Here is a 19,188-nt window from a genome sequence, read left to right on the forward strand (position 1 = left end):
TAATAGGCTTTTTATCTGGGTGTTTAATAATTCATCTCTTGCAGAAAGTGCTTACATTGGCTTGATACTGTTCCAGAATCACGTGTCCTGGAAACTCTGGTTCTGGAATAGTTGCAAATCGCCGAATAACAATTAACAACGTTTGAAGGCCAGAAAGACGGAGCTGGTCACTATGATCTGTGGCAGCCATAAAAGCCATGCGAATCAAGTCGGCAAGATGCAGCACCAAAAAGTCATCTGCAAGATTAAAAAAATCTTATCAAGGGAAAGAGTAGTATGCTGGAGCTAAGATTTATGTTAAGTTTTTAATTTAATTTCATAATCTAGACTTGCTTTTTAAGTACCTCTGATTTAATTTACTGTTTTATTTTACAAATTATATTCAAAATGAAAAACTGAACATGATACTAGATACTAGGATAAAAATAAATTCCTTGTGCTAAGGAAGATCAACATTCTCTAGTAGGGAGTGTAGTGGATTGTACTGGGTATGCTGTTTTAATACCGTGGCCTTGAATGGATTTATGAAGGTTCCTGAATCCACTGATAATGTCTAAGAACATGATTATTCTCTATAAACTTAACTCATTCGATAAATCCATTCATCAAGTTGTGAATATCAATTTAAGAAACTTAATTAAAAATGTATTTAGACATTAAAAATATACTATACATACTGTTTATGTAAAGGTATAGTAGTTTCATAACTGATTTGGAAGAATAACTTTTTAGTTTTATCTTTTAAGTTAATATTAAACATATAAGCAGACAGAATTTCTATGTATAATATTGTTGTTGTTTTTTTCATTATTATACCACTTACTTCTTGAATCCTTTTTTTTCATTTCTTGTGCTAAAGCAATGTCAAAATGTGCACAGTGTGCACTCTCACACTGGTTAATTATCCTGCAGACACATTCAGCAGCGAAGACTCTAGTGGCCCACCGGGGATTGGTAAAGGGATGGGATCTGTCATCACTTCTGGTGGTCAGAACTGAGTCATCATCCCCTTTATCACCTTCCTCTTCTTGCATTGTATCCACACAAGTTACAGCTGTAAAATCTTTTATCAAGGAAGAGTACATGTAATCACAATCAATTTGAATATATATTTATAAAGGAACACAAATGACTTCAAATGCAGACCAGAATTATTGTTCATCAATCATACATCTTTTAACAATGTAAAGTAATCATGTCTATTAAATAAGCATCATAACAGCGGCATTTAAAGAAATGCTGTTAGAACTATTCTAGTTCAAAGTAAGAAAACTGCCAAATTACATTCAAAATGAAAAACTGAACAGGATACTAGATACTAGGATAATAATAAATTCCTTGTGCTAAGGAAGATCAACATTCTCTAGAAGGAAGTGTAGTGGATTGTACTGGGTATACTGTTTTAATACCGTGGCCTTGAATGGATTTATGAAGGTTCCTGAATCCACTGACAATGTCTGAAATATTTGTTAGAATAGACCCATTGCTGTCATTGTAGTCTCACATTGTCCTGATAACCAGAACCAGACTTTAGTGAATTATTTTCTCTTTATACTGTTAGCTTACTAACTCTAGTTAAAAATAAAACTAATGCTATAAAACAAACCAAACTGGTTTTCTTAAGTTAGCTTGTATGTCAACATTTTTTTAGTGTGTTATGATAGATAATAAAAGTTATGGCAAAGTCCTGTGTTATGACTGAGAAGTCAACAGAAACTGATGTTTTCTTAATAAGAAGGGACAGGGCTAAACTACAAGGTATAAAGAATATATGGTAGCCATAGCAGGTTTGGCTCAGTGGATAAGAGCATTGGCCTGGGGACTGAAGGGTCCTGAGTTCGAGCCTGGTCAAGGGCACATGCCCAGGTTGCGGGTTTGGTCACCAATGGGGGTTGTGCAGGAGGCAGCCGATCAATGATTCTCTCTCATCATTGATGTTTCTATCTCTTTCTTCCTCCCCTTTCTTCTCTGAAATCAATACAAATATATTTTTAAAAAGTAATAAATAGTAAAATAAAATGGAGCTAGAGAGCTCAGAGTATAAATGTAAAATTAAAAAAAGGTAGGTGAGATATCAGAAAAGTGCAATCACCTGTTTTGTCTGTGCACATACACATTTTCTTTTAAAGGAAAGAAGTTCTTATAAGTTCTTAAATAGTAGAGATAGAAGAGAGCATTAAAGAAAATGTGGAAAATAGCCGAAACCAGTTTGGCTCAGTGGTAGAGCGTCGGTCTGCGGACTGAAAGGTCCCGGGTTCGATTCCGGTCAAGGGGATGTACATTGGCTGCAGGCACATCCCCGGTAGGGGGTGTGCAAGAGGCAGCTGGTCTGTTTCTCTCTCATCGACGTTTCTAGCTCTCTATCTCTCTCCCTTCTTCTCTGTAAAAAATCAATAAAATATATTAAAAAAAAGAAAAGAAAATGTGGAAAATGATTGAAAGAGCAGGTCTAAATCACTGGAAGAGAAGAGGATCATTAAGAATCGAGGTAAAGAGTGAAGAATGTAAAAAAAATTTTTAAAAATCCCAGGACTTTATGGTATCTTTCTCCCTTTCACATAATTGTAGAGATCAGAGCTACATTAAATTATAAGATTCAAGCAACTGAGTTGAGAGTTACTGAAATATAGTAAGAAACTGGGTTTTAAAATACTGCAAGCTAAGGTTTGAATCCATCTCTGTGTGTCTTTGGGCAATTACTTAACCTTTCCAAGACTTGATTTCTCTGTGTAAAATGGAATAATACTGCCTACGCATATGATGATTAAATGGTTAAATCAGATAAAATATGTACAATACCTAGAACAGAATTTGTTTCTATCTTCTTTCTTTCTCTCATTTTTTTAAAATATATTTTTATTGATTTCAGAGAGAGGATTTCTTATTCAAAGGATATAAAAGTTTAAAGATTCTAATACACCTTCTTACCAACAATTATCTTATTTTAGCAAAGACACTGGGAAATAACACTAATTTCAAACACTATTTGAAACTAACATTATTAAGAATGGAGAAACTGACTTGCTCAAATTGTCATACCCGTTGATGAATTTTCTATTATGTTGACTCAAGGCAATTCCTCAAATATTTATTGCATGCATGTAAACAAATGATGGGGCTATTATAAGCTAGTTCATCCTTTTTATAGCATAAATAAGGATTCTACATTTTAGTTTGTTTTACATAGGAATGTCATATAAGACAACAACAACAAAAAAGCAAGCTTATTATGTGCTAGACTTAAACACTAACGCTGGACTCTTCATTTGAAGAAAGCCACAAATATTTTAATCTAAATATTCAGACAAGATTGATAATCACTGGCAAACAACTTTATATAACATCTTTACTTTCAATTTTATTTCAACCGGTAGTCGCCAGTACTTACCTGCTGATGCAGCAAGTACATCTTTACAAAGCTTTAACCAAAAGGAAAGTTTGTCCACTGCCATAGATGTGAGCATATGATTTAAAGTCTCTTTGATATCATGGCACAATTTCTGATCTGTCTCTTTGTCCAGTAAGGTCAGTAATGCCCCTTCAAGGCCCACTTCTCTGATGTTAGCATCTGACAAGAAGAAAATTGATGATCTAAGTAATACAGAAAACAAAACTGCCATATGAGAAGCACACACATTCAGCAGTTATTAAAATAGTATTTCCTAGTATATTTAAAAGAAATAGTCCAAATACTGTGCCTTAACCTACTGAGGTCTATTTTAATTCAGTTAGTTTGGTGTTATTCACGGTACTATTTTTTTTTAATGTACAATGTTATTGAAAGATAAGTCTTTATTGAGAGTTATTAATACGTTTTCCTTAAATTAGATAAACATTTAACCCAATTAATGTTCAATACTTAATTAAGCTTTCCTTATTCTGGTAAGGAAAAGGTTTTAAATTTATTAACATCAGAGTAAAACTCAGAAAACACCTCCTGTATAGAGAACAGTGTTTAATTACTACAACTAATCCATTGAGAAACTAAAGAACACTACTAAATTAATATAAATTACTACATAATATTCTCATTGCAAAGTAATAAAACATCTCAAGGAGAAATATAGGTCTTGATCTAGCATCTATTTCCTATAATTCTGGAAATGCTAAAAGAACACATTTTCTCTTAAAGATTTAACTCACCTAGTATTTATGAAAGCATTTATTTTCTAAATATTTTTTCCACTATTAGACTATTTTAAAAGAGGAATGATTTTTTAAAGTTCGAAAGGAAGTGGTAGGAATGTTTCCAATTAGGGATCTAAAGAGAGAATAACCAATGCAATGTGTGAGTCATGACTGAATCCTAAATTTGGGTGGGGTTGATGGGTGTAGGAATGAGTCATAAAAGACTTTTTTTTTTTTTATATATATAACTGGGGAAATTTGTGTCAGAAGTATATATTCTATGTTACTAAAATCATTAATTTTATTAGGCATGGAAATGATATGTGGTTATATAAGAGGATGTCCTTGGAAAATGTAAACTAAGGCATTTTACATAGGGGTGCTTGATTTAGGGGTACAAACTTTCGTAATGTTTGCAACTTCCTTTAAGATGGTTTGGCAAAAGGTTTTTATATCTGTATATAGGAAATAGAGAAAAAGATATGTGTAACAAAGTTACTAAGTAGGTGAATCTCTGTATTCAATGTACATTTTTATAAACTTTTCCATGAGTTTGAAAACTTAAAAAAAGGAATTAGATATAAATTCTTCATTATAATTTCACTTGCATATCCAATTCAATCTATAAAATAAAAGGGCAATATGCTAATTAGACCAGATGTCTTTTCATCATTTCGATGTCCTTCTTGATGAAGCTGAGCCAAAGGGAAGCCAGCCCGGGTCCCGGGTGCCTATGGGAAGCCTTAGAGAAGCCATCCAGTTCCGGGGTGTCTGTGGACGGCCGGAGGAGGGAAGCAGCATGGGTCCCAGAGCGAAGCCAGTGCTGGCTGCCGGGAGAAGGAAGGCCTACTCTTGCATGAATTTTCATGCATCGGGCCTCTAGTAATTCTAGGAACATGTACCAGCGTATGGACACAATCAAAGCCTAAAGCAATAGATGTAGATAATTTCAATGGTGAATATAAATCAAAGGTCATTTGGGGAGAATATCTCACATAGTTATGAGATTAATGTATTTCTGATTAAGGTTAAGTAATTACAGAACAATTTTCAAATGAGTTGTGCAACCTGTCTGATAACTACTAGCATACTAGTTCAGCAATGTTGATTAACTCAAGTCAGAGTAAAAGTTTAAATAATAAAACTGTTATTTAAAAAGCACAGCATTAGAATAAAACACATTACAGCTTTGAGAGTTTTAGATATTGGAAAGCTTTGTGAAGTCTGAGACCTAAAAGTGTGACAGCACTTTGGAAACTATTATATATATATTGTATAATATATACTAGTATATATTACACACACACACGAGGCCCAGTGGATGAAAATTCATGCACTCGGGGGGGTGGGGGGGGGACCCTCAGCCCGGCCTGTACCCTCTCACAGTTCAGGACCCCTCAGGGGATGTCCACCTGTTCCCAGGGGAATTGGGCCTAAGCTGACAGTCAGACATCCTTCTTGCAGCCTGGGACTCTTGGGGAATGTCCACCTGCCAGCTTAGGCCTGCTCCCCAGGGGATTGGGCCTAAGCTGTCAGTCAGACATCCTTAGCAATACTGCAGAGGTGGAAGAGGTTCCCACCTCCGCCACTTTGCGCACAGCCATCAGCCTGGCTTGTGGCTGAGCTTACCTCCCCTGTGGGAGTGCACTGACCTCCAGGGGGCAGCTCCTGTGTTGAGCATCTGGCCCTCGGTAGTCATTGTGCATCATTGAGACTGGTCGTTCTGCTGTTAGGGTCAATTTGCATATTACTCTTATTATATAGGAGGCAATATATATATATATATATATATATATATATATATATATATTATGGTATCATTATTATTTTTGTAGGATGTAGGATGTTTGGGTTTATATGTGTGTTTGGATTACTTAATTTTAAAATAAAGGGAAATACACTTAAAAACAAATCTTACTGGCTAAGAAATCATTTAATTCATTTCTCAAATATAGAAGAGGCCGGAAAATCCTTTAATTTGAAGCAGATTTATCTATGGTGAATTTTATTAAATGATATTTTGGGGGAAGAAAGGCACATTAATCAATTACTTAAGGGCTAAATCCAATTTCAATGGACTACTGTGAAAAAACTTGCTCTAAACCCAATGGCTTTCAAACTTCAGTACACAGGGACTATAAAAACACAGAAAACAGATTGCTGGGCCTATTCCCAGATTTTTGCTTTAGCAGATATGGGATGGGACTAATGGTATACATTTCTGACAAGTTCCTAGGTGAAGTGGATGTTGCTGGTTTGGGGGCCTAACTTTGAGAAACACTGTCCTAAACCAGTAACATCAATGGTTGAAATGATAATATTGTGAGCAATTGTCTTTTGTAGTAGGTTTAAGACATATTATATATTCACTTTCAAATTTTGATTTAAAAACTCATGTTTGCACATAAGATTTAAGATGAAAACAATCACTTGAGCTGGAGATAATGTTGATAAAAAGAATTACCTGGAGTCAACTCTTCTCTGCTATCCTTAGCAAGCGTAACAGCATGTTCTGAAACTTCAGCTGCCTCTCTCTGCACAAGCTGACGTAAACAAGCCAGTACTGCTCTTCTCAGTAACAAATAGGGACTGCAAAGATTCACCTGGAAAATACCATTTGGGAACTGAAAGAGCCGAAATTCTTGCTAGCACTCAGTAAGTCTAACAGATATCCACTGGACCCCTCCTCTTCTGTCCAGCCCATCAGTGGGCTGGATGCAACTTATTAATGAAATACACAGATATTCAAATATTCTAGCGTATCTTTTTTTAATTGTTTAAAGTATTGCATATGTCTCCTTTCCCCCCAATTGACCCTTCCTCAGCCACTTCCACCCCCCAGGACAAGCCCCCACGGCCCTAGTGTCCGTGTCCATTGGTTATGCTAATGTGCATGCATACAAGTCCTTTGGTTGTTCTCTTATCCCTTTCTAGTAAGTATTTTTTATTATGTAACTTATAAATTACTTAAGGAGTAATACATGTACTTGATTATGCAATATTCATAAACAAATCCAAGCAGAAGCCGCTTGACAATGTTAGAAGACATAACATTTATATTAGCAAAAATAGTTTTGAGATAAAAAATATAACTGAGAAATAAATTATTGGCAGTTTATACATTTGTGCTCATGCAATTATAATTTTTTATTATTCTTTAAGTAGGACTTTACAAAAATCTATATAAAAATATAGTATGCTGTTAAAATGGAGACTCAGGAGTCAAACTGTCTCAGTTTGAATCCTAGGTCCACCTCTTACTAGCTATGTGACATTGGGCAAGTTATTTAACCTCTCTGTTCCTTAATTTCCTCATTTGTAAAATGGAGATAACACTATCCCCATCTCACAAGGATGTTGTGAAGTTAACACAAAGAAACATGCAAAAGTGTTTACACAAGACCTGGCAAATAGTAAATACTCAATAAATATTAGTTATTATTATTTTAATGTTTTTATTGATTTTTAGAAAGAGAGGAGGAGATAGGGAGAGAGAAACATCCATGAGAAACATCAACATGCCTCCTGCACGCTCCCTGCTGGGGAATCGAGCTGGCAAACTAGGCATGTGACCAGACTTGGAATTCAACCAGCAACCTCCTGGTGGTACAGGGGATGATGCTCAATCACTGAGCAACACAGGCCAGGTGATGGTTAGTTATTATTAATGCAAGTCTCTATCAATAATATTTTATTCAGGGTAAGTGAATGCATTTTCAAATAAAGACAGAAAGAATTTTACTCAGAAAACATATTTAACAATAATGTTCTCTAGAGATAAATATAATGGATAGCAAAACGTATGTATATGTATATCTACTTGTATGTGGATCTACCATATATGTACATAGATATGTATATATCTTAAAGATATAGAATATTTCTGCTCAGAATGACAGACCCAATTTATATTTATTTTATTTAGAAGTGTTTAAACCATGGTAATCTCAATTGGTTGTGTAAATGATACAGTAAATTTTATAACTGGTGATACCTTAAATGAGAAAGTAAAAAAAAATCAAAGGTTTTTGAACACAAATTCTTACTCAGTGATTTCATAAATAGAATAAAGTGTAGATTTTTTTTAAAAAAATATATTTTTTATTGATTTTTTCAGAGAGGGATAGAGAGTTAGAAACATCAATGAGAAAGAATCATCGATCAGCTGCCTCCTGCACACTCCCCACTGAGGATGTGCCCACAACCAAGGTACATGCTCTTGACCGGATTCGAACCTGGGACCTTTCAGTCCGCAGGCTGACGTTCTACCCACTGAGCCAAACCGGTTTCGGCAATTTTTTGAAATTTATTTTGTTTTAAATATGATAGTAAAGACCAGTTTGATATGGTTTAAGACAACGAATACATGTGTCTTATAATAGTAACTTTCCAAGTAAAATTTGAGAATAATGGCATAATTCTTATAGTGATCTTTAGATCTGGTGTGTATGGGTAAAGAAGCCTGAAGTAGGCAAGTTTATTGAAAACGGCAGAGTAATTCTGAGTAAAAGAGTAGGTGTTGGAAGCTGGCTTTTAGATATATAAGAAGAAACATGCAAAGAAAGCTAAATCCTAATTTTATCAGAAGCCAAAAGACAGAAAAAGTTTGTAAATATCATATATCATCAGGGAAACATATAGACAGGAACTGCTTTATAAATACATTCTATTATTTCCTCAAGCCATATCATGAACTCAAAAGTGGGAAGAGACGAATGCTATTCACAAAGTCCAAGGTAATGTCATTGCAGTCATGTTTAAGAACTCTGTTGTTAGAAACTAGTACAAAGAATAACAGAAGTTAAAAGGTAAAAAACATTAAGTTTGTTCATGCTCAAAATATAGCTATATTTAATAATAATGACAGAAAAGTACTCTAAAAGACAATTTTAAAGAAAAGTTAATGAATCTATTAGTTATTTTAACTGGAATTTCACAAGCGTGTAATACAAGGCAGATGCAGTATTATTCAGGCTGGTCAAATAATTTTTTAGTAAAAGCATGCTTAAAAGTACTCTTTGTTTGGTGGAAAAAAAGATTGAAGGCTGCCACACAAAGCAAAATGGGATGCTTAGTATCTCCATGTCATTCTCCAGCATTTATAATGGGAAGAGGAATAGAGTGAGTTAAGGCAAACAGACCAAACAGGCAAAATGCAGAAATTAAATCAAACTGTAATTACAATTCTTTTCTGAAATGAATACATAAAATCAAAATGGTGCAAAATGAAGTGCAAGGAGTGAATATACCAGCTGGAGAAGGTTAGGGAGGATTTTTTTTTTTTTTTACAATGGTATTAAATAAACATCATGTAACATGCTACACATACTGGATTTGCGTTAATGGTTAGCTTAAACAGAGAGGCAGAGGAAAGCAGAAACATAAACATCTACAACCAAAAACATGACAAAGAAACAGCACAGCAAACCTTAAAACAGTTAGGAATTGAGGGTCAGGGACCTACCAACACAGAATTATCCAACAAGATCTCCTGCACAAAAACAAATGACAGACCAGTCAAGACAAAACTAAAAGATAAATGCTAGGATGACTTTGACAATACAAATGCTGATAGAGCTCTATCATTAAAACTGGCTTAGCTTCAGCTTTAAAAATATGCCATAAATACTTCATTTTCCCACTTAAAGTATGAATTGAGCCAAGATCTTGAAAAAAGTCAATTCAAGATGCAAAGATATAAAATATAAAATAATTAAAAATGTAAGTTTGTATAATATGGTGGTGGTGGTTGTTGTTTTTATCTCTCATTAAGCTGCAGTAATAAAACCAGATCAAGTAGACACGAGTGTGACAGGAGTGATCTGGATTGCATTCACATGAACAGGTGTCTGGCAAGGGACAGAGTTAATGGTTTATCTCATCACAAGTTAATTATAGATTTTGTTTTTAACCCTTGGAAGCCAAATTTTAAAACTGAAAGTACTCAGAATTGCTAGTGTAGCTACGGTTAAGTTCAGAATAGAAGTTAAGTAGCATGCAGTTAGAATAAAGTCCTTTATACTAGATTTTTTAAACAAAAATCTTTGGTAAAAGTATTGCATATGTTTCCTTTTTTCCCCCCCGTAAGATTTTTTCTTAATGATGAAAGGTATTCTGAATATTCAGAGAGTTTCAATCAATATGAAAACACTTCATGCTAAATAATTAAATTCTTTGTAGAAAAGAAAATCTGATCGTGAACTTGTTAAAACAGGAAAGCAAAATCTATTTCCTAACTACAGGGAATATTCTAAAATGTAATACTAAATTCAATCTAATAAATTTAGAAAAATATTAATACACAAAATTAACATATAGTGATAGCAATTTTTAATAGGGTTTCTGTATAAGGAAAAAAATCATTTTACAGCTTAAATGTTATAACTAACATGAATAAGATTTGTAATTGTTACTTCTGATTTTCTCAATTGCTCTGAATGTATCCACAAGGAAAATCTGACTATGATCTCTATTCTTCTATACATGTATGTAAGCCTTCTTGTCTAATAAAATAATGAGTTTGATGACTTTGAACTTTATTTAATAAATGAATTCAAATAAAGTTAAAGAAGATTAAAAAGGCTATTACTGGAAATTGCCTACTATAATTTAAAAAGAAAAAATAATGGCGGTATATTTGAATGGAGAGTAAAAGTTAGACCAACTTGTAAAACAGTAGATATTTTTCAATAATTGGTTTTGGCAATGGATCTTTAAATATAAAAGCAGTATTCCTGGGGAAAAGTCATTGAGAAGAGAAGGTAAAATCCTTTTCTATTTTCCTGTGCTATTTTCTCTAACACATGTTTGGTTCCAGGAACCAAAGTTTCCACCAGAAAAGTCAGTCATATCCTCTTTTTAAAGAGTCTTACATAATTATGATTATCAAAATCAATATGAAGATAAAATAATCTATATTTAAGTTATATACTAAGAAAATAAAAACAACTGCTACTTAATAATTGGTTATTAGATGCCTGAGACATGCACTTTTATAGGCAGCATCTTGTGTGATTATTGTGTTTTACAGACAAGGGAGCTGAGGCTGGAAGGCGTTACAGGGTGTCCCTAAAGCCGCCTAAAGAGGAGGTGGCAGAGCTGGGAGCTATTCATAACCACAAAGTCCGTCTGAAATAATGAAATGAGGACTGGACAAGAAGTCCAGGAACCTGGCTCCTAGACTTAGAGGTACTACTGACTAGTCAAATTATTTGAATTTTTGGTCCTCAGTTTATCTTTTCATTGAGAACACTGGTTTTAACAATGTTTGGGGAGCTTTCAAGTCTGAAATGCTGTACATTTTGCCTCAATCTTGAAAATGAAAGATCTTTCTATACATAAAGTAATAGTTCTCAGCTATTGTGGTACTAATGCAAGTGTGCTATGAACACTGCAGGGGCAGAAAAAGTTTTCATTCCAAAAGTAACAGTTTTTGAGGCAAGTCCAGACAGAAACTGATGATGCAAAGGTAAATCTTAAAACCACTGATGATTATGAAGCACCTCCTACATTCATTAGACACATTAGAAGAACCAAGACATTGGCATAATATACTGCTAGGTTATTAAGGAAAAATGTTATGTGTCCATCTGGGATGGAAAGAACTTTGTATGTAGTAATTTGGAATAGAGAAAGAAGAGGGAAAAAAGGTTAGCACAAAATTTTCCATGTCCTATAGTATTTATATAGTACCTGGGATATTTAAGCCATACAACATATGCTTATTGATTAATAAACGAATATTCAAAACATTAAGTTCAACATTAATGGGAAAAAAATCAATATGAGAGATTTAAGATGTGATTATATAAAAATTGGCCCCTCAGTTCCCCAAAAGGACCAGAACTGAGAGAAAATAGCTATTTACACGAGAATAATAAAATGGATCTGTTTCCAATAAAAGAAACTAAAAAACTCATAATTTTATACTCACACAGAGGCAGCTGACCAGGCTAGACAAGTTGACATGTCGCGGAGCAAACATATGAAGCTGCTGAAGGCAAGAGATGGCCTGCGCTTGAACAAGGCAGTCTGGGTTATCTTGCATCACTGCACAACCCAACAGACAGGACGTCCTCAAGGTAGAAACTGAAGTACTGCTACCTAAAATTAAAGCAGAAGGTTTTCAACAATTAGCCAAGGAAACCATGTCTCTTTTTCCAATTTTAAATTTAAGAACTTGTGAAGTAAATTTCTTCTACAAAAGCAGGAATAATCCAGCTGAAAGATTTTTAGATTAGTTATTCTTAGTCTGAAAGGTTTTTGACAACACAAATCATTAGGTAAAGAAAAACTTAAGACTGTAGATTATATCAATTTGTTATGAAAAGCAGAGAAATAGAAATTGCTGCCAAAACCGGTTTGGCTCAATGGATAGAGCGTTGGCTTGGGGACTGAAAGGTCCCGGGTTCGATTCCGGTCAAGAGTATGTACCTTGGTTGTGGGCATATCCCCAGTAGGGGGTGTGCAAGAGGCAGCTGATTGATGACTCTCATTGATGTTTCTAACACTCTCTCTCTCTCCCTTCCTCTCTGTACAAAATCAATAAAATATATTAAAAAAAAAAAAAGAAATTGCTAATAAACTTAGCCCTACTTGTATTAGTTGAGAGTTGCTTTCATATATATTAACATCATATATTGTGCATTTGAACAGATTGGGATAGCTGAGTTTTCAGATGCAGTCATTTATTTCTTAAGAGAGATTAAGAGTTCTTTAAACTATTCTACTTCATGTCTGTTATTTTAATTGTTAAAAGAAGCATTTTTAGGAAATATCAAATCTTTCTAAATATGTACCCTTGTCTTTTCAAGGGAAGAGAATCAGACTGAATGGTATTTATTTAGCAAGATATAATCCTAAGCACCTTCTACATGCCAGTACCAAAGGCTTTCAACTTTCTCTTCACTTGATAAAGGAGAAAACCAAAACCCAGAGATGTAAGAATTTCAACAATGTCACCCAATTAAGTAGTGGTAGAGCTTAAAGTAAGTATATTAGTTTCTGTTATTTTTCTATCATGCCATCATCCAGGATTCAAGGTCTTCCCAAGAGTACTCCCAACATTCTGCCAATATATCTGAATAGAACATTCTGTTGAACTTCACTTCACTTCAATGACAAGCATTTGAGTCAGTCATAGAAATTGAACTCATTTTTATATGTGTATTTTCCAGGTAAAACACCCCAAAAAACAGCTATGCATACCTTGTAGCTCTGGACCTAATGTAGTAATAAGGGCATTCAAACAACGACCGAGACTTTGGTGGACTTCAGCATGAGTAGGAGGCACATTTAACAACAACATTATAATAAGAGAAAGGGTAGGTTCCACATGCATATAATAGAGTGGGCCCGCAGAATCAATGATCAATGACAGAGAGTGTAGTGCCCAGGTCTGTGAAGACAGAAAAAAAACACACAATTAAAATGCTACAGCAGCATTAAGAAACATAAAAAAACAATGAATTATTATTTTGTTGAAGCAAGTGATAAAGTAATGGCAAAGTAAAGTATTCGTATGCTACTTCTAATTTGGAAAGAGAAATGAAGAACTTTATTTATTTATTTAAAATGAAGAACTCTAAAAGTTTAAGAAAATCTTTCTTTAACTACCTAGTAAAAAACAACTGAGAGACAATCATCTAATTTAGAATGGTATATTTAGACATATCTCAGCACTAAGAATTCCAAGATAATTTTGATTCTTTAGCTAACAGCTTGAGCTAAATTTATTTTGTTGAAAATTGTTTATTGATTAATCTATATAGAGAATGAAAAATTCAAGTTTTTAAAAGATTCAACAAAATCTACAACTACATGCCATAATATGAACAAATTTCTCAAAAACAATGTTGAAAAAGCCAGACGTGAAAAAGTACATACCATATGACTCCACTGATATAAAATACATAAAAGTAGGCAAAACTAATATGTGTTGTTGCAAATTAGGATAATGGTTATCCTTGGTAGGACAGGCAGTAACTAGAAAAGAATACGAGGACAGTATTTGGGGTACCAATATTCTGTTTATTAATCTAGGTGTTGGACACATTGTATTCAGTTTGAGACTTGATTCACAGAGATGAACACTATGACAGGTGCACTTTTATAAATATATTTATAAAGTAAATATATTTATTAATACATAAAAATAAATATATACTTATATATTAAACAAACAAATAAAATGCCCTCAAGACAAATCTGGTCTTCCACCTGTTTTTATAAATGAAGTTTTTCTGAAACATAATTATGGCCCTAGCCAGTTTGGCTCAGTGGATAGAGCGTTGGCCTGTGGACTGAAGGATCCTAGGTTTGATTCCAGTCAAGGGCACATGCCTGGGTTGCGGGCTCAATCCCTAGTGGGGGGCATGCAGGAGGCAGTTGATCAATGATTTTCTCTCATCGTTGGTATTTCTCTCTCTCTCTCCCTCTCCCTTCCTTTCTGAAATCAATAAAAAAAATATTTAAAAAAACGAAACACAATTATGCTCATTCATTTATATATTACTTATGGCTGCTTTCCTGCTTCAATAGCAGAATTGAGCAGTGACAGAGACTATATGACTAAATAGTTTACTATCTGACCCTTTATAGAATAAACATACCAACTCTGGTTTAAATGAAACAAGTCTGGCCATGTACTGATAACTACTGAAGTCAGATAATGGGTATAATAGATTCTTTATAGGATACTCTCAACTTGTATGTATGTTTTAATATATTTATGTATGTTTTAATTTTCCAAAATAAGTATATAAAAATTTCTTCCTTCAGGAAACCAACTTAGAAAGTTTTACTGCTTTAATCAATGGATGCATAAAATAGTGTATAGTACTTTAAATGCAATTAAAAAGGAAATTCTGTTAAGTGAGAGAGAGCAGCAATCAAGAAGAATCAGATTTGATGATACTGGAAGCCATGGAAAGAAACCCTTTATCAACAAAAAGTGTTCAATATAAAAGTATGTACATTCAGAACAGGCTTCTTAAATAAGAGGAATATAATAAATAGAAGCAAAAAGTACTATACTAAAAGAAGGGTGAAAGAATGGAACACCTCAACTTAATCAAGTACTAGATGATGTGGCGAGGCTATTAATATAGTAATTCCAAGAATGAAAGCTTATTGTGGCCGAAGAATATGAAGTTTGACAAGAAGGTAGTTAGACTGGATCTTAAAATACTAAAATGTTTGGATTATCAGATAGGAATAAGGAGAAGAGCAGCAGGAAAAACAGAAGTGCAGATATGAGAATGATATGTGTGGGATAAAAGCAGGTAGATCATCTATAGGAGAATACCAATACTTGGGTAATAAGAGAGAAGATTCCTGGGTCAGCTAATGAAACTTGAGTGAGAAATTGATCTAAGAAGCAATAAACAGTTTTGTAGCTTTTCAGTAGGGAAGTGACAAGATGAAAGACTTTCAGGAAAACAAATTTGGCTTCACATCTAGGGAGAGTTGAAAAGAACCTAAAAGTAAAATGACCAGGTAGGAGGCTACTATCTATATTTATAAAAGCCTAAGTGACGGGCTGACCAGTACTATGACACACACTGACTACCAGGGGGCAGATGCTCAATGCAGGAGTGAAAACCACCGGCATAGAACAGATGGATGAATCTCAGCGGGATGGGGGTAGAGGGTATGACGGGAAGAGATCAAGCAAAGATCTTATATGCATACTAGAAGCCTGGTGTATGGATTCGTGCACCAGTGGGGTCCCTTGGCCTGGTCTGTGCCCTCTTGCAATCTGGACCCCTCAGGGAATGTCAGAGAGCCATGTGGCCTGATCACTACAGGCCAAGCTGAGGGACCCCACCAGTGCACGAGTCCTCTAGTCCTATATAATAAAGAGGTAAAATGCAAATTAACCCTCAGCCCTCACAAGATGGCTGCCTAAGACCTGGCCAGCAGGGAAGTTAGTGAGGGACAACCAAACGACTGAACAGCAGGCTGTGAGGCATGACCAGGCCAGTGAGGGGTGGGGCAGTTGGGGGTGACCAGGCCAGCAGGGGGGACAGTTGGGGGTTATTAGGCTGGCAGGGGGGCAGTGAGGGGCAACTAGGCCAGTGGAGGGGGCAGTTGAGGCAACCAGGCTGGTACAGGGGGTAGTAAGAGATGAACAAGCCAGCGGGGGGAGGAGGGGAGAAGTTAGGGGTAACCAAGCAGGCAGGCAGGTGAGCAATTAGGAGCCAGCAGTCCAGGATTGTGAAAGGGATGTCCAACTGCCAGTTTAGGCCTGATCCCTGAGATCGGGACTAAATTGGCAATTGGACATCCCCCAAAGGATCCTTGATTGGAGAGGGCGCAGGCTGGGCTGAGGGGACATCTACCCCCCCCCCCCCCCATGCACGAAGTTTGTGCATTGGGCCTCTAGTAGTAAATAAAGTCATACAGGAGCCTTGGCTGGATTGCTCAGTTGGTTGAAGCGTCATCCAGATGTGCTAAGGGTACAGATTTGATTCCTGGTCAGGGCGCATACAGGAGGCAACCAATGATGCATCAAGAGATAGAACAACAAGTCAATGTTTCTCTGTCTCTTCATCCCCCTCCCCCACCCCCCCCCACCCCCGCCTCAAATCAATTAAAAAAAAAAAAAAAGACAGGAAACCAAGGTGAGGAAAGCAAAAGAGCAGGAAGAGTAACAATGATTTAAGATTTGATTAAAGCAGCGTTTTTCAACCGCTGTTGCGCGGCACACTAGTGTGCCGTGAGATGTTGCCTGGTGTGCCGTAGGTGCAGACAAGACAAGAATTTTATAATTTTTCACTATTTTGTTTACTTAATATTTCATAATAAAGTAATTATAAAATACTTTCTTTGTGTTTATTTGATTCCTATTCAAGAGAATTACTTTATATATAGTCAATGTAGGCACAGAGTTAAATTTTTTAACATTTTCTAATGGTGGTGTGCCTCGTGATTTTTTTCATGAAACAAGTGTGCCTTTGCCCAAAAAAGGTTGAAAAACACTGGATTAAAGTATCAGGAAAATGATAATTTCAACAGAATTGGGTAAGCTATGTACAACAATATGGCAAAGTGGTTAAGAACATGAATTTGGAGTCCATGACTTGCATTTGTTTTTTTGTGTGTTTTTGTTTTTTTTTTAATATATTTTATAGATTTTCCAGAGAGAGGAAGGGAGAGGGATAGAGCTAGAAACATTGATGAGAGAGAAACATCGACAAGCTGCCTCCTGCACACCCCCTACATGGGATGTGCCCACAACCAAATATATATGCCCTTGACTGGAATTGAACCTGGAACCCCCAATCTGCAGCCGAGGCTCTATCCACTGAGCCAAACCAGCTTCGGCTCTTTTTTTTTTTTAAATATATATTTTATTGATTTTTTTACAGGAGAGAGATAGAAAGTTAGAAACATTGATGAGAGAGAAACATTGATCAATTGCTTCCTGCACACCCCCTACTGGGGATGTGCCCACAACCAAGGCACATGCTCTTGCCTGGAATAGAACCTGGGACCCCTCAATCCACAGGCATAGCTCTATCCAACTGAGCTAAACCGGTCAGGGCATGACTTGCGTTCTTAACTTGGGTTACTTAATTTCTGTAAGCCTCAATTTTCTTTCTGTATAATGAGAATATATACCCTAGGTTACTATGAAGATAAAAATATATTAATATGTTTAGAAGAATATAATACAATATCTGATACCTATTAAGCTCTTCAAAATAATTGATCTTATCATTAAGATGACAGATTCAGAACTATGGGAGAGAATCCAAGATGGCTGCTCGGGTAGGCACCTAGCCGCAGCGGCACGCAACAATTTCAATAAAATACAACTAAAATATAAAATGGACATTACCCAGAACTACAGGAAAGTCGACTGACTGGAAATTCTACAACGAGAAGCAAGGAGAAAACCAGAAGGAAGCACGGAGGAGCTGTAAAAGCCCAAGGTACGGAGACGCGGCGCGCGGAGAGGACGGAGCCGGAGAGGAGGGAGGCTGAGTGCCTGGCGGGCGTTCCCTAGCGGAAAGGAGATAAACACTCCGACTGTGCTGGGCTCCCGACTGCTCTGAACCCCCGTTCTAGGCCAGACCCCGGGGACCCAGGCTCATCCAGAGGGAGCTGGGCTGTAAGGCGGAATCCGGGGCGGCGAGAGGAGGTCCCAGAGGCGCGCAGAGAAGGGACGGCCGGCTGTGCCGTAGGACTGCCCTGGCGGGAAGGAGACAGGCTCCAGACTGCTCTGAACGCCACCTCCAACTCCACTTCCAACTGAACTGAACCCCAGTTTCGGGCCCATTGCGGGAGAGCCTACACTGTTTGGTAGCAGGCGAAAATCGAGGGCACCTTTCTCTCAGAGGTGCTTGCAACAAGTACTGAAGGACCCTGAGTCTCAGGAGTCGAATAGGGCGGGGCTGACTGAAGCCAAAGCTGTAGGCTGCACCCTGAAACCCCGCCCCATCAGGAAAGCTGCCTGCGAAAATGCCTAAACCAAATAGATCACAAACGAAAGAAATGGAGGACAAAAAGCGACTGGATATAGAATTCAAAACCACACTTATAAGGTTTTTCAAGAGTATCCTAGAAAAGGCCGATAAAATAAATGAGACCTATGAGGATATGAAAAGGGATCAACAAGAAATAAAGAATACATTGTCTGAAATAAAAAATATTATACAGAGTCCTAAAAACAGAATAGAAGATCGCAAGAATCAAGTCAAAGATTTGGAACATAAAGAGCCAGAAGACACTCCTCTGCAGAAGCTAGAAGGCAAGAGAATCCAGAAAATTGAAGATAATGTAAGAAACCTCTGGGACAACTTCAAACGATCCAACATCAGAATCATGGGGGTCCCAGAAGATGAGAGAGAGCAAGATATCGAAAACATACTGAAAGAAATAGTGACAGAAAACTTCCCCCACCTGGGGAAAGAATTGGACTTACAAGTCCAGGAAGCACACAGAACTCCAAATAAGAGGAATCCAAAGAGGACCACACCAAGACAAATCATAATTAAGATTCCAAGAGCAAAGGACAAAGAGAGAATATTAAAAGCAGCAAGAGCTAAGCAGGTG

The 19,188-nt window shown here is 36.3% G+C and overlaps 1 protein-coding gene across 7 annotated transcripts in view; it reads right to left on the reverse strand.

Moving 5' to 3' along the window:
• Positions 1-19,188, reverse strand: part of HEATR5A (HEAT repeat containing 5A) — a 107,149-nt gene that overhangs the window by 26,681 nt on the left and 61,280 nt on the right. For 5 of the 7 annotated variants that reach the window (XM_084874387.1, XM_084874388.1, XM_084874384.1 and 2 more), the window contains 7 exons: positions 13,336-13,525; positions 12,062-12,231; positions 9,593-9,619; positions 6,593-6,731; positions 3,389-3,568; positions 824-1,063; positions 56-237 (listed from right to left, as the gene is read on the reverse strand). In XM_084874387.1, the coding sequence (XP_084730513.1) occupies positions 56-237; positions 824-1,063; positions 3,389-3,568; positions 6,593-6,731; positions 9,593-9,619; positions 12,062-12,231; positions 13,336-13,525 (1,128 nt within the window). The remainder of the gene's footprint in view (positions 1-55; positions 238-823; positions 1,064-3,388; positions 3,569-6,592; positions 6,732-9,592; positions 9,620-12,061; positions 12,232-13,335; positions 13,526-19,188) is intronic. The other 2 variants (XM_084874390.1, XM_084874389.1) reach the window with 1 other exon arrangement.

The sequence above is a fragment of the Pipistrellus hanaki genome, assembly GCF_964339955.1.
Source record: "Pipistrellus hanaki genome assembly, chromosome: 1".
Classification (NCBI taxonomy): Eukaryota; Metazoa; Chordata; class Mammalia; order Chiroptera; family Vespertilionidae; genus Pipistrellus; species Pipistrellus hanaki.